Here is a 12,720-nt window from a genome sequence, read left to right on the forward strand (position 1 = left end):
GGATACAGAGTGGGATAGCCAGTGGATCCCAGTGTCAGGTACAGAGTGAGAGATCCAGTGGATCCTGGTGTCAGGTACAGAGTGGGAGAGATAGTGCACCCTGGTGCCAGGTACAGAGTGGGACAGCCAGTGGATCCCAGTGCCAGGTACAGAGTGGGAGAGTCAGTGGATCCCAGTGCCAGGTACAGAGTGGGAGATCCAGTGGATCCCAGTGCCAGGTACAGAGTGGGAGGGACAGTGGATCCCAGTGCCAGGTACAGAGTGGGAGGGCCAGTGGATCCCAGAGCCAGGTACAGAGTGGGACAGCCAGTGGATCCCAGTGCCAGGTACAGAGTGGGAGAGTCAGTGGATCCCAGTGCCAGGTACAGAGTGGGAGAGTCAGTGGATCCCAGTGCCAGGTAGAGTGGGAGATCCAGTGGATCCCAGTGCCAGGTACAGAGTGGGAGGGCCAGTGGATCCCAGTGCCAGGTACAGAGTGAGACAGACAGTGGATCCCAGTGCCAGGTAGAGAGTGGGAAAGTCAGTGGATCCCAGTGCCAAGTACAGAGTGGGAGGTCCAGTGGATCCCAGTGCCAGGTACAGAGTGGGAGAGTCAGTGGATCCAAGTGCCAGGTACAGCATGGGAGATCCAGTGGATCCCAGTGCCAGGTACAGAGTGGGAGATCCAGTGGATCCCGGTGCCAAGTAGAGTGGGAGGGCCAGTGGATCCCAGTGCCAGGTACAGAGTGGGAGGGCCAGTGGATCCCAGTGCCAGGTACAGAGTGGGAGGGCCAGTGGATCCCAGTGCCAGGTACAGAGTGAGACAGACAGTGGATCCCAGTGCCAGGTAGAGAGTGGGAAAGTCAGTGGATCCCAGTGCCAAGTACAGAGTGGGAGGTCCAGTGGATCCCAGTGCCAGGTACAGAGTGGGAGAGTCAGTGGATCCAAGTGCCAGGTACAGCATGGGAGATCCAGTGGATCCCAGTGCCAGGTACAGAGTGGGAGATCCAGTGGATCCCGGTGCCAAGTAGAGTGGGAGGGCCAGTGGATCCCAGTGCCAGGTACAGAGTGGGAGGGCCAGTGGATCCCAGTGCCAGGTACAGAGTGAGACAGACAGTGGATCCAGGTGCCAGGTACAGAGTGGGAGAGCCAGTGGATCCCAGTGCCAGGTACAGAGTGGGAGATCCAGTGGATCCCAGTGCCAGGTACAGAGTGGGAGAGTCAGTGGATCCCAGTGCCAGTTAGAGTGGGAGGGCCAGTGGATCCCAGTGCCAGGTACAGAGTGGGAGGGCCAGTGGATCCCAATGCCAGGTACAGAGTGGGACAGACAGTGGGTCCAGGTGCCAGGTACAGAGTGGGAGAGCCAGTGGATCCCAGTGCCAGGTACAGGGTGGGAGAGCCAGTTGATCCCAGTGCCAGGTACAGAGTGGGAGAGTCAGTGCATCCCAGTGTCAGGTACAGAGTGGGAGAGTCAGTGGATCCCAGTGCCAGGTACAGAGTGGGAGATCCAGTGGATCTCGGTGCCAGGTACAGAGTGGGAGAGTCAGTGGATCACAGTGCCATGTACAGAGTGGGAGATCCAGTGGATCCCGGTGTCAGTAGAGTGGGAGGGCCAGTGTATCCCAGTGCCAGGTACAGAGTGGGAGATCCAGTGGATCTCGGTGCCAGGTACAGAGTGGGAGAGTCAGTGTATCCCAGTGCCAGGTACAGAGAGGGAGATCCAGTGGATCTCGGTGCCAGGTACAGAGTGGGAGAGCCACTGGATCCCAGTGCAAGGTACAGAGTGGGAGAATCAGTGGATCCAGTGCTCAGGAGAGGCAGGGCAGGGTGAAGGTGCGAGGGTGACTCTGAATCCTGCGCAGGTACACAGTTACAGAGAGGCCGGCTGTAACACTGGCCCTCCCGTGTTCACCACGCACTCTCTCTCACACGCTTGGTATCGATGTCAACGCTCCTGAACACTGTGTAACAGAGACAGAAACCCCACTGCCTTACCTTACTGTAACTTCTTTTAAATCTTTCTTTGGTCTGAATGAAAGAGAGAAAAATAAGTTAACCTGAGGCAGAGTGTGAAAACTCAATGTTGGAACAGCTCACAACTTTATCACATCGTCGGAACATGGGACTGACCTCACCTCCCTCCTTCTCCCTCCTCTCCCCCCTCCCCACCCCCCTCCCATACACTCTATATCTGTACCACCATGCTGCCACGGTGACACAGTGGGTTAGCACTGCTGCCTCACAGAGCCAGGGACCCGGGTTCGATTCCCAGGGGCACGGTGACACAGTGGGTTAGCACTGCTGCCTCACAGAGCCAGGGACCCGGGTTCGATTCCCGGGGGCACGGTGACACAGTGGGTTAGCATAAGAACATAAGAACATAAGAAATAGGGAGCAGGAGTAGGCCATCTGGCCCTTCGAGCCTGCCCCGCCATTCAATAAGATCATGGCTGATCTGTCGTGGCTCAGTTCCACTTTCCCGCCCTCTCCCCATAACCCTTAATCCCTCTCTTATCAAAAACCCATCAACCCGCTTCTTAAAAATATTTAGCGAGGCAGCCTCCACCACTTCAACGGGCAGAGAATTCCAGAGATTCACCACCCTTTGAGTGAAGAAGTTCCTCCTCAACTCCGTTCTGAACCGCCCCCCCTTTATCTTGAGGCTGTGCCCCCTAGTCCTACTGTCCTTTCTGAGCGGGAAGAGTCTCTCCACCTCTATCCTATCCATCCCATTCATCATCTTATACGTCTCAATGAGATCTCCCCTCATTCTTCTAAACTCTAACGAGTACAAGCCTAGTTTATTCAGCCTCTCCTCATAGCTCAACCCCCTCAACTCCGGTATCAGCCTAGTAAACCTCCTCTGCACTCCCTCCAAGGCCAAAATATCCTTGCGCAGGTGCGGCGCCCAAAACTGCACACAGTACTCCAGCTGCGGCCTCACCAATGCCCTATACAGCTGCAGCAAGACCTCCCTACTTTTATATTCAATCCCCCTCGCTATGAAGGCCAGCATCCCATTCGCCTTCCTGACCACCTGCTGCACCTGCAGGCTGGGTTTTTGCGACTCATGCACAAGGACCCCGAGGTCCCTCTGCACCGTCGCCTGCTGCAGTTTTTCGCCACGTAAGTAATAGTCCTTCCTACCATTCTTCCTACCAAAGTGGACCACCTCACACTTGCCAACATTAAATTCCATTTGCCATTTCCTGGCCCATTCGCCCAGCCTATCTAGATCCTTCTGCAGACTCTCCACACCCTCCACACAATTTGCCTTTCCCCCAATCTTGGTGTCATCAGCAAATTTCGACACCCTACACTCGGTTCCCTCCTCCAGATCATCTATATAAATGGTAAATAGCTGAGGCCCCAGCACCGACCCCTGGGGCACCCCACTAGTCACCAACCGCCAATCCGAATAGCACCCATTGACCCCCACTCTCTGCCTCCTATTTGACAACCAATCCTCTAGCACTGCTGTCTCACAGCGCCAGGGACCCGGGTTCGATCCCCGGGGGCACGGTGACACAGTGGGTTAACGCTGCTGTCTCACAGCGCCAGGGACCCGGGTTCGATTCCCGGGGGCACGGTGACACAGTGGGTTAGCACTGCTGCCTCACAGAGCCAGGGACCCGGGTTCAATTCCCAGGGGCACGGTGACACAGTGGGTTAACACTGCTGTCTCACAGAGCCAGGGACCCGGGTTCGATTCCCGGGGGCACGGTGACACAGTGGGTTAACACTGCTGTCTCACAGAGCCAGGGACCCGGGTTCGATTCCCGGGGGCACGGTGACACAGTGGGTTAACACTGCTGCCTCACAGCGCCAGGGACCCGGGTTCGATTCCCGGGGACACGGTGACACAGTGGGTTAACACTGCTGTCTCACAGCGCCAGGGACCCGGGTTCGATTCCCGGGGGCACGGTGACACAGTGGGTTAACACTGCTGTCTCACAGCGCCAGGGACCCGGGTTCGATTCCCGGGGGCACGGTGACACAGTGGGTTAACACTGCTGTCTCACAGCGCCAGGGACCCGGGTTCGATTCCCGGGGGCACGGTGACACAGTGGGTTAACACTGCTGTCTCACAGCGCCAGGGACCCGGGTTCGATTCCCGGGGGCACGGTGACACAGTGGGTTAACACTGCTGTCTCACAGTGCCAGGGACCCGGGTTCGATTCCCGGGGGCACGGTGACACAGTGGGTTAACACTGCTGCCTCACAGCGCCAGGGACCTGGGTTCGATTCCCGGGGACACGGTGACACAGTGGGTTAGCACTGCTGTCTCACAGCGCCAGGGACCCGGGTTCGATTCCCGGGGACACGGTGACACAGTGGGTTAACACTGCTGTCTCACAGCGCCAGGGACCCGGGTTCGATTCCCGGGGGCACGGTGACACAGTGGGTTAACACTGCTGCCTCACAGCGCCAGGGACCCGGGTTCGATTCCCGGGGGCACGGTGACACAGTGGGTTAACACTGCTGCCTCACAGCGCCAGGGACCCGGGTTCGATTCCCGGGGGCACGGTGACACAGTGGGTTAACACTGCTGTCTCACAGAGCCAGGGACCCGGGTTCGATTCCCGGGGGCACGGTGACACAGTGGGTTAACACTGCTGTCTCACAGAGCCAGGGACCCGGGTTCGATTCCCGGGGGCACGGTGACACAGTGGGTTAACACTGCTGTCTCACAGAGCCAGGGACCCGGGTTCGATTCCCGGGGGCACGGTGACACAGTGGGTTAACACTGCTGTCTCACAGCGCCAGGGACCCGGGTTCGATTCCCGGGGACACGGTGACACAGTGAGTTAACACTGCTGTCTCACAGCGCCAGGGACCCGGGTTCGATTCCCGGGGACACGGTGACACAGTGAGTTAACACTGCTGTCTCACAGCGCCAGGGACCCGGGTTCGATTCCCGGGGGCACGGTGACACAGTGGGTTAACACTGCTGTCTCACAGCGCCAGGGACCCGGGTTCGATTCCCGGGGACACGGTGACACAGTGGGTTAACACTGCTGTCTCACAGAGCCAGGGACCCGGGTTCGATTCCCGGGGGCACGGTGACACAGTGGGTTAACACTGCTGTCTCACAGAGCCAGGGACCCGGGTTCGATCCCCGGGGGCACGGTGACACAGTGGGTTAACACTGCTGCCTCACAGCGCCAGGGACCCGGGTTCGATTCCCGGGGGCACGGTGACACAGTGGGTTAACACTGCCCCCTCACAGCGCCAGGGACCCGGGTTCGATTCCCGGGGGCACGGTGACACAGTGGGTTAACACTGCTGCCTCACAGAGCCAGGGACCCGGGTTCGATCCCCGGGGGCACGGTGACACAGTGGGTTAACACTGCTGCCTCACAGCGCCAGGGACCCGGGTTCGATTCCCGGGGACACGGTGACACAGTGGGTTAACACTGCTGTCTCACAGCGCCAGGGACCCGGGTTCCATTGCCGGCTGGGGTCACTGTCTGTGTGGAGTGACCCAAGTTCTGCACGTTCTCCCCGTGTCTGCGTGGGTTTCCTCCGGGTGCTCCAGTTTCTTCCCACAGTCCAAAGATGTGCTGGTTAGGTGGATTGGGCCGTGCTAAACTCTTCATCAGTGTAACCCGAACAGGCACCGGAGTGTGGGCGATTAGGGGATTTTCACAGTAACTTCATTGCAGTGTTAATGTAAGCCTTACTTGTGACACTAATAAATAAACTTTAACTTAAAATAAATAAACTTTGAGGAACAGGAGTAGGCTATTCAGCCCGTCAATATAATCATGGCTGATCATCCATTTCCAGCCCCTTTCCTCCCCATACACTCTCCCAGTATAATACTGGCATTTGGAAATCTTATCAACCTCTGTTTTAAACACTCAATGATTGAGGGTCTTGGGGATATTTTATAACACAGAAGTGGGGGATGGTAGCAGGGAGGATTGGGAAAGAGGTTAATCAATCGTATACAATCCTGGGCTTTATAAACAGTGAAAATCATTGTGACTGCGTGTGAGACTAATTTAATTAAACTGAAGATAGTCTGTAAGATTTAAATAATTGAAAGGACGTTGGATGTAAAAATAAGCATTTAAAGTTGAGATGAGCAAAGTTAAGATGGAATACCAGGGAACAACAGACAGAAATTTGCATTAGGAGATAAGCAGGGTGAATCAAAGATTAGCTGTTGTATTTTGAAAGGAAATATTGCAAGTGACGAAAGGTCACAAATGAGTATGGATATTGTACAGGTCTAGCTGCATTTGGACACAGACTGTTTCAGACTCTGAGGAGTGGCGAATGGTGCTGAACATCGCACAGTCATTGGTGAAGATCCCTGTTCCTGACCATACGATGGATGGAAGATTGACTGAGTTTGCTGGTGAGGTTAGTGAGTGTTGCTCATTCCTACCCAGTGATACAAGCCAGTCTTCTGCTGATGAACTTTAGAGGACAGTTAGAGTTAGTATGGGACTGGGGTCACAGAAAGGCTGAGAGGAGGAAAGGACGTCTGTTGCTCGAACGCTGAAGACAGACGTTAAAGGACTAGCTGGGTTTTGAAGTTGCGAATCGGCCGAGACCAGGTCCTTGTCTGTGGGTTGGAACCCCAAACACCCCAACAGGAGTCACACTGTCACCGTGTCAGTGTTAACAAAATCCTCAGCAGCTTGGAATCAGAAAGAAACTTGGTGTCACACATAGGGGACAGGCTCCCCACCCCCTGGATCCGTCCCTCAGGGACAGACTACCCCCCCCCCAACCACCACCCCCCCGATCACCCCAGATCCCCACCCCGGGGACAGGCCCATCCCCGCCCTGGGGACAACCCCCCCCCACTGGATCCCCGCCCCAGGGACAGTCCCATCCCCACCCAGCCCCCCCTGGATCCCCGCCTCGGGGACAGGCCCATCCCCACCCTGGGGACAACCCCCCCCCCCCCCCCCCCCCCGCCCCGGATCCCCGCCCCAGGGACAGGCCCATCCCCACCCAGCCCCCCCTGGATCCCCGCCTCGGGGACAGGCCCATCCCCACCCTGGGGACAACCCCCCCCCACCCACCCCCCCCCCCCCCCCCCCCCCCCCGCCCCGGATCCCCGCCCCAGGGACAGGCCCATCCCCGCCCAGCCCCCCCTGGATCCCCGCCTCGGGAACAGACTCCCCCCACCCCGTCCCGGGGACAGGCCCCCCCACCAACCCCGATTGGGGAAAGGGGGTCAGTCTGCACCCCCCCGGATGGGGTAAGGGGTCTGTTCTGTCCAGCACCCCCCCCCCGCCCCCCTGTTCTGTCCAGCTTACCTGCACTCACAGCGTCGGTGTTGGGTGAAGGACATTTCAACCAAGGTGGATGTCTGATGTTTCACTTTAAGGATCTGTGAAAAGGAGAGGAAGCCGTGTGAGATCGGACACAACCCGGGGGGGGGGAGGAATTCACAGTGATCTGCTGTGGGGGGGGGGGGGGGAACAGACACAGGATCACCGTCTGTCTGAGAGAGGGGGGGACAGGGTGTCCGGCCCCGGGGGGGGGAGCAGACACAGGATCACTGTCTGTCTGAGAGAGGGGGGACAGGGTGTCCGGCCCCGGGGGTGGGGGGGGGAGCAGACACAGGATCACTGTGACACATCTCTGCAAGGGGGGGGGGGGGGCGCAGTGGTCGCGGGGTGGGGATAGGGGGTGTCCGGCTCAGAAGGAGGTGGGTGGAGGGGGTTCTGGAGCGTTGCAGGGGGAGGGGGCTCCGGCATTGCAGGGGAAGAGGACTCCAACCCTGGGGGTGGGGGTGCAGGGGGCTGCGGTGTTGCAGGGGGAAGGCTCCAGACCCGGGGTGGGGGGGGGTGGGGGGGGGAGCTCCGGCCCCGGGGTGGTGGGGGGGGGAGCTCTGGCCCCGGGGTGGTGGGGGGGGGGGGAGCTCTGGCCCCGGGGTGGTGGGGGGGGGGGGGAGCTCTGGCCCCGGGGTGGGGGGATGGACCGGAGGGGGGGGGGGAGCGTTGGTGGGAGGGCAGGGGGTGGCGGGGGGGGTCTTACCTGCATGAGGACAGTGTCGGTGGCAGTGGGCACACACTGCAGTTGTTCATCGTTACAGCAGCCGGAACAGCGGCTCAGCAACACACAGGACGGGACAAAGATATACTCCACCTCGTTTGGGTACTCGCTATTAATGGCCACCAGGCTCTCACGGGTCTGACAGACAGAACGCCAGTAAACATCCATCCAGCTCATCGCTGTGTGACAGGGGGAAAGGACAACCTTCGTCAGCGTGTGTGGCTCCGGGCTAATGTCACTCACTCACCCACACCCTGTACCCACCCCCAACCCGAAACACCCACACACGGCACCCACACACGGCACCCACACACTGCACCCACACACTGCACCCACACACGGCACCCACACACGGCACCCACAAACTGCGCATTCCCAGGTATCTGTTATTCTATATATAAACCACCCCGAACCCCTCGATTAGATTCCAGTCTGTAACTCACTCCCGGGTATCTGTTATTCTATATATAAACCACCCCGAACCCCTCGATTAGATTCCAGTCTGTAACTCACTCCCGGGTATCTGTTATTCTATATATAAACCACCCCGAACCCCTCGATTAGATTCCAGTCTGTAACTCACTCCCGGGTATCTGCTATTCTGTATATAAACCACCCCGAACCCCTCGATTAGATTCCAGTCTGTAACTCACTCCCGGGTATCTGTTATTCTGTATATAAACCACCCCGAACCCCTCGATTAGATTCCAGTCTGTAACTCACTCCCGGGTATCTGTTATTCTGTATATAAACCACCCCGAGCCCCTCGATTAGATTCCAGTCTGTAACTCACTCCCGGGTATCTGTTATTCTGTATATAAACCACCCCGAGCCCCTCGATTAGATTCCAGTCTGTAACTCACTCCCGGGTATCTGTTATTCTATATATAAACCACCCCGAACCCCTCGATTAGATTCCAGTCTGTAACTCACCCCGAACCCCTCGATTAGATTCCAGTCTGTAACTCACTCCCGGGTATCTGTTATTCTGTATATAAACCACCCCGAACCCCTCGATTAGATTCCAGTCTGTAACTCACTCCCGGGTATCTGTTATTCTATATATAAACCACCCCGAGCCCCTCGATTAGATTCCAGTCTGTAACTCACTCCCGGGTATCTGTTATTCTGTATATAAACCACCCCGAACCCCTCGATTAGATTCCAGTCTGTAACTCACTCCCGGGTATCTGTTATTCTATATATAAACCACCCCGAGCCCCTCGATTAGATTCCAGTCTGTAACTCACTCCCGGGTATCTGTTATTCTGTATATAAACCACCCCGAACCCCTCGATTAGATTCCAGTCTGTAACTCACTCCCGGGTATCTGTTATTCTATATATAAACCACCCCGAACACCTCGATTAGATTCCAGTCTGTAACTCACTCCCGGGTATCTGTTATTCTATATATAAACCACCCCGAACACCTCGATTAGATTCCAGTCTGTAACTCACTCCCGGGTATCTGTTATTCTATATATAAACCACCCCGAACCCCTCGATTAGATTCCAGTCTGTAACTCACTCCCGGGTATCTGTTATTCTATATATAAACCACCCCGAACCCCTCGATTAGATTCCAGTCTGTAACTCACTCCCGGGTATCTGTTATTCTATATATAAACCACCCCGAACACCTCGATTAGATTCCAGTCTGTAACTCACTCCCGGGTATCTGTTATTCTATATATAAACCACCCCGAACCCCTCGATTAGATTCCAGTCTGTAACTCACTCCCGGGTATCTGTTATTCTATATATAAACCACCCCGAACACCTCGATTAGATTCCAGTCTGTAACTCACTCCCGGGTATCTGTTATTCTATATATAAACCACCTGGGAAATGGATCTGATGTTGTAGTTGAGTGTGTATCTTGGCTCTAATCGCGCTGGCAGGCTGGATTGGAAGTAACACCATGTTCTTGCTCTTACACTGGTTGTGTTTGACATACTTTTATATTTTTCACACAGACCTGACTCACATATTCTGAATATTTACTCACTGAGCCACAGTGTTCTGGAGCTTCTTGCTGACTTCAAAAAATGTGATATTGTCCGTCTAAAGCACACTGTAATGCTTGGAAATTTGAACTTAAATCAGTTCCCATGAGTGGTCCACAATATACACCACCCATCGAGGCTTCTTTACGCTGCATCTAACCCCGTGCTGTACCCGTCCTGGGAGTGTTTGATGGGGACAGTGTAGAGGGAGCTTTAATCTGTATCTAACCCCATGCTGTACCTGTCCTGGGAGTGTTTGATGGGGGGACAGTGTAGAGGGAGCTTTACTCTGTATCTAACCCCGTGCTGTACCTGTCCTGGGAGTGTTTGATGGGGACAGTGTAGAGGGAGCTTTAATCTGTATCTAACCCTGTGCTGTACCTGTCCTGGGAGTGTTTGATGGGGACAGTGTAGAGGGAGCTTTACTCTGTATCTAACCCCGTGCTGTACCTGTCCTGGGAGTGTTTGATGGGGGACAGTGTAGAGGGAGCTTTACTCTGTATCTAACCCCGTGCTGTACCTGTCCTGGGAGTGTTTGATGGGGGACAGTGTGGAGGGAGCTTTACTCTGTATCTAACCCCATGAAGAGTTGGTGAGTTGTGGTCAGTACAGGTTTGGAGGGGTGATGAGCATACATGGAACTGATTTGTCCTGGATCAGTTTACCAGCTCCAGCACTGGTGCTCCCTCTGGGCACCCCATTCCATCGTGTCTACGTGAAGTAGGTCAGCAGAGATTGGAACTTGCCAAGGTAAGCACAGGAATTGTAATTCTGCATCAACATCTAGCTTGTGTTACATTCCAGTTCCTTTACACAGCAGAGATTTGATACCAAGGCTCACACAAGAAGAAATGCAGGAGATGCTTAAAGAGAGAGAGAGAGACTCAGAGTGTGAGAGAGAAATCACAAGACATTAATCAGACTCTGTCTTTGACTCTGCCCATCTCTCTCCCCGTGTCTGCCCAGTATCCCCCTCTCCCTGCATCTGCCCACATTCTCTCTACTTTGCGAACAGTGTAGAGGGAGTCTGTATCTAATCCCGTGCTGTACCTGTCCTGGGAGTGTTTGATGGGGGGACTGTAGAGGGAGCTTTACTCTGTATCTAACCCCGTGCTGTACCTGTCCTGGGAGTGTTTGATGGGGGGACTGTAGAGGGAGCTTTACTCTGTATCTCACCCCGTGCTGTACCTGTCCTGGGAGTGTTTGATGTGGACAGTGTAGAGGGAGCTTTACTCTGTATCTAACCCCATGCTGTACCTGTCCTGGGAGTGTTTGATGGGGGGACAGTGTAGAGGGAGCTTTACTCTGTATCTAACCCCGTGCTGTAACTGTCCTGGGAGTGTTTGATGGGGGGGACAGTGTAGAGGGAGCTTTACTCTGTATCTAACCCCATGCTGTACCTGTCCTGGGAGTATTTGATGGGGATAGTGTAGAGGGAGCTTTACTCTGTATCTAACCTCGTGCTGTACCTGTCCTGGGAGGGTTTGATGGGGGGACAGCGTAGAGGGAGCTTTACTCTGTATCTAACCCCGTGCTGTACCTGTCCTGGGAGTGTTTGATGGGGACAGTGTAGAGGGAGCTTTACTCTGTATCTAACCCTGTGCTGTACCTGTCCTGGGAGTGTTTGATGGGAGGACAGTGTAGAGGGAGCTTTACTCTGTATCTAACCCCGTGCTGTACCTGTCCTGGGAGTGTTTGATGGGGGGACAGTGTAGAGGGAGTTTTACTCTGTGTCTAACCCTGTGCTGTACCTGTCCTGGGAGTGTTTGATGGGGGGACAGTGTAGAGGGAGTTTTACTCTGTGTCTAACCCTGTGCTGTACCTGTCCTGGGAGTGTTTGATGGGGGACAGTGTAGAGGGAGCTTTACTCTGTGTCTAACCCCGTGCTGTACCTGTCCTGGGAGTGTTTGATGGGGACAGTGTAGAGGGAGCTTTACTCTGTATCTAACCCCGTGCTGTACCTGTCCTGGGAGTGTTTGATGGGGGGACAGTGTAGAGGGAGCTTTACTCTGTATCTAACCCTGTGCTGTACCTGTCCTGGGAGTGTTTGATGGGGGACAGTGTAGAGGGAGCTTTACTCTGTATCTAACCCCGTGCTGTACCTGTCCTGGGAGTGTTTGATGGGGGGACAGTGTAGAGGGAGCTTTACTCTGTATCTAACCCTGTGCTGTACCTGTCCTGGGAGTGTTTGATGGGGGACAGTGTAGAGGGAGCTTTACTCTGTATCTAACCCTGTGCTGTACCTGTCCTGGGAGTGTTAAGTTGAAGTTTACAGACACAGATTTGCTGCTTACCTTGCTTGGACAGTTGCTGAGTTTCCTGGGGGTAACGTGATGGCTGGAAAAGGGAAGAATGAGAGTTTTTAAATTGTTTGTTCAGAGCTCTCACAGTGAAAATGAAAGATGTCTGTGAGAACGGAGCTGAACGAGATCCTGAGGTCTCGGCTCCCTCGTTCACACCAGCCCTCATCTCCCCAGTCTCACATCGATATTGAATTTATGTCTGGGTTTGGGTCAGACATACCTTCATCAGGAGCAGCCCCTGAGAGCAGACACACTCCCCCATTAACCCCTCCGACCACCTCTCCCTCACACATCTCAGACCCCATCCACACTCAACCTGCAGCCCCAACACGCCATCTCAGGAAGGAGGGAACAGCCTCAGGAAAGGGGGGGTGGGGGGGCTGTACAGATTGGGAAAAATGATCCTGG

The 12,720-nt window shown here is 55.2% G+C and overlaps 1 protein-coding gene across 1 annotated transcript; it reads right to left on the minus strand.

The window, feature by feature from the left end:
• Window positions 1-1,974: 1,974 nt before the first annotated feature.
• On the minus strand, window positions 1,975-12,342 carry LOC145340524 (vascular endothelial growth factor A-like; the record flags this gene model as incomplete). The annotated part of the gene is made up of 4 exons (XM_080184993.1): window positions 12,304-12,342; window positions 7,984-8,180; window positions 7,260-7,333; window positions 1,975-2,007 (listed from the first exon to the last, which is right to left on the minus strand). Coding segments are annotated over exons 2-4 (302 nt in total), but the record flags the coding sequence as incomplete, so codon positions are not given.
• Window positions 12,343-12,720: the final 378 nt, after the last annotated feature.

The sequence above is a fragment of the Carcharhinus amblyrhynchos genome, unplaced genomic scaffold (assembly GCF_965287045.1).
Source record: "Carcharhinus amblyrhynchos unplaced genomic scaffold, sCarAmb.v2.hapA chromosome_1107, whole genome shotgun sequence".
Lineage (NCBI taxonomy): Eukaryota > Metazoa > Chordata > Chondrichthyes > Carcharhiniformes > Carcharhinidae > Carcharhinus > Carcharhinus amblyrhynchos.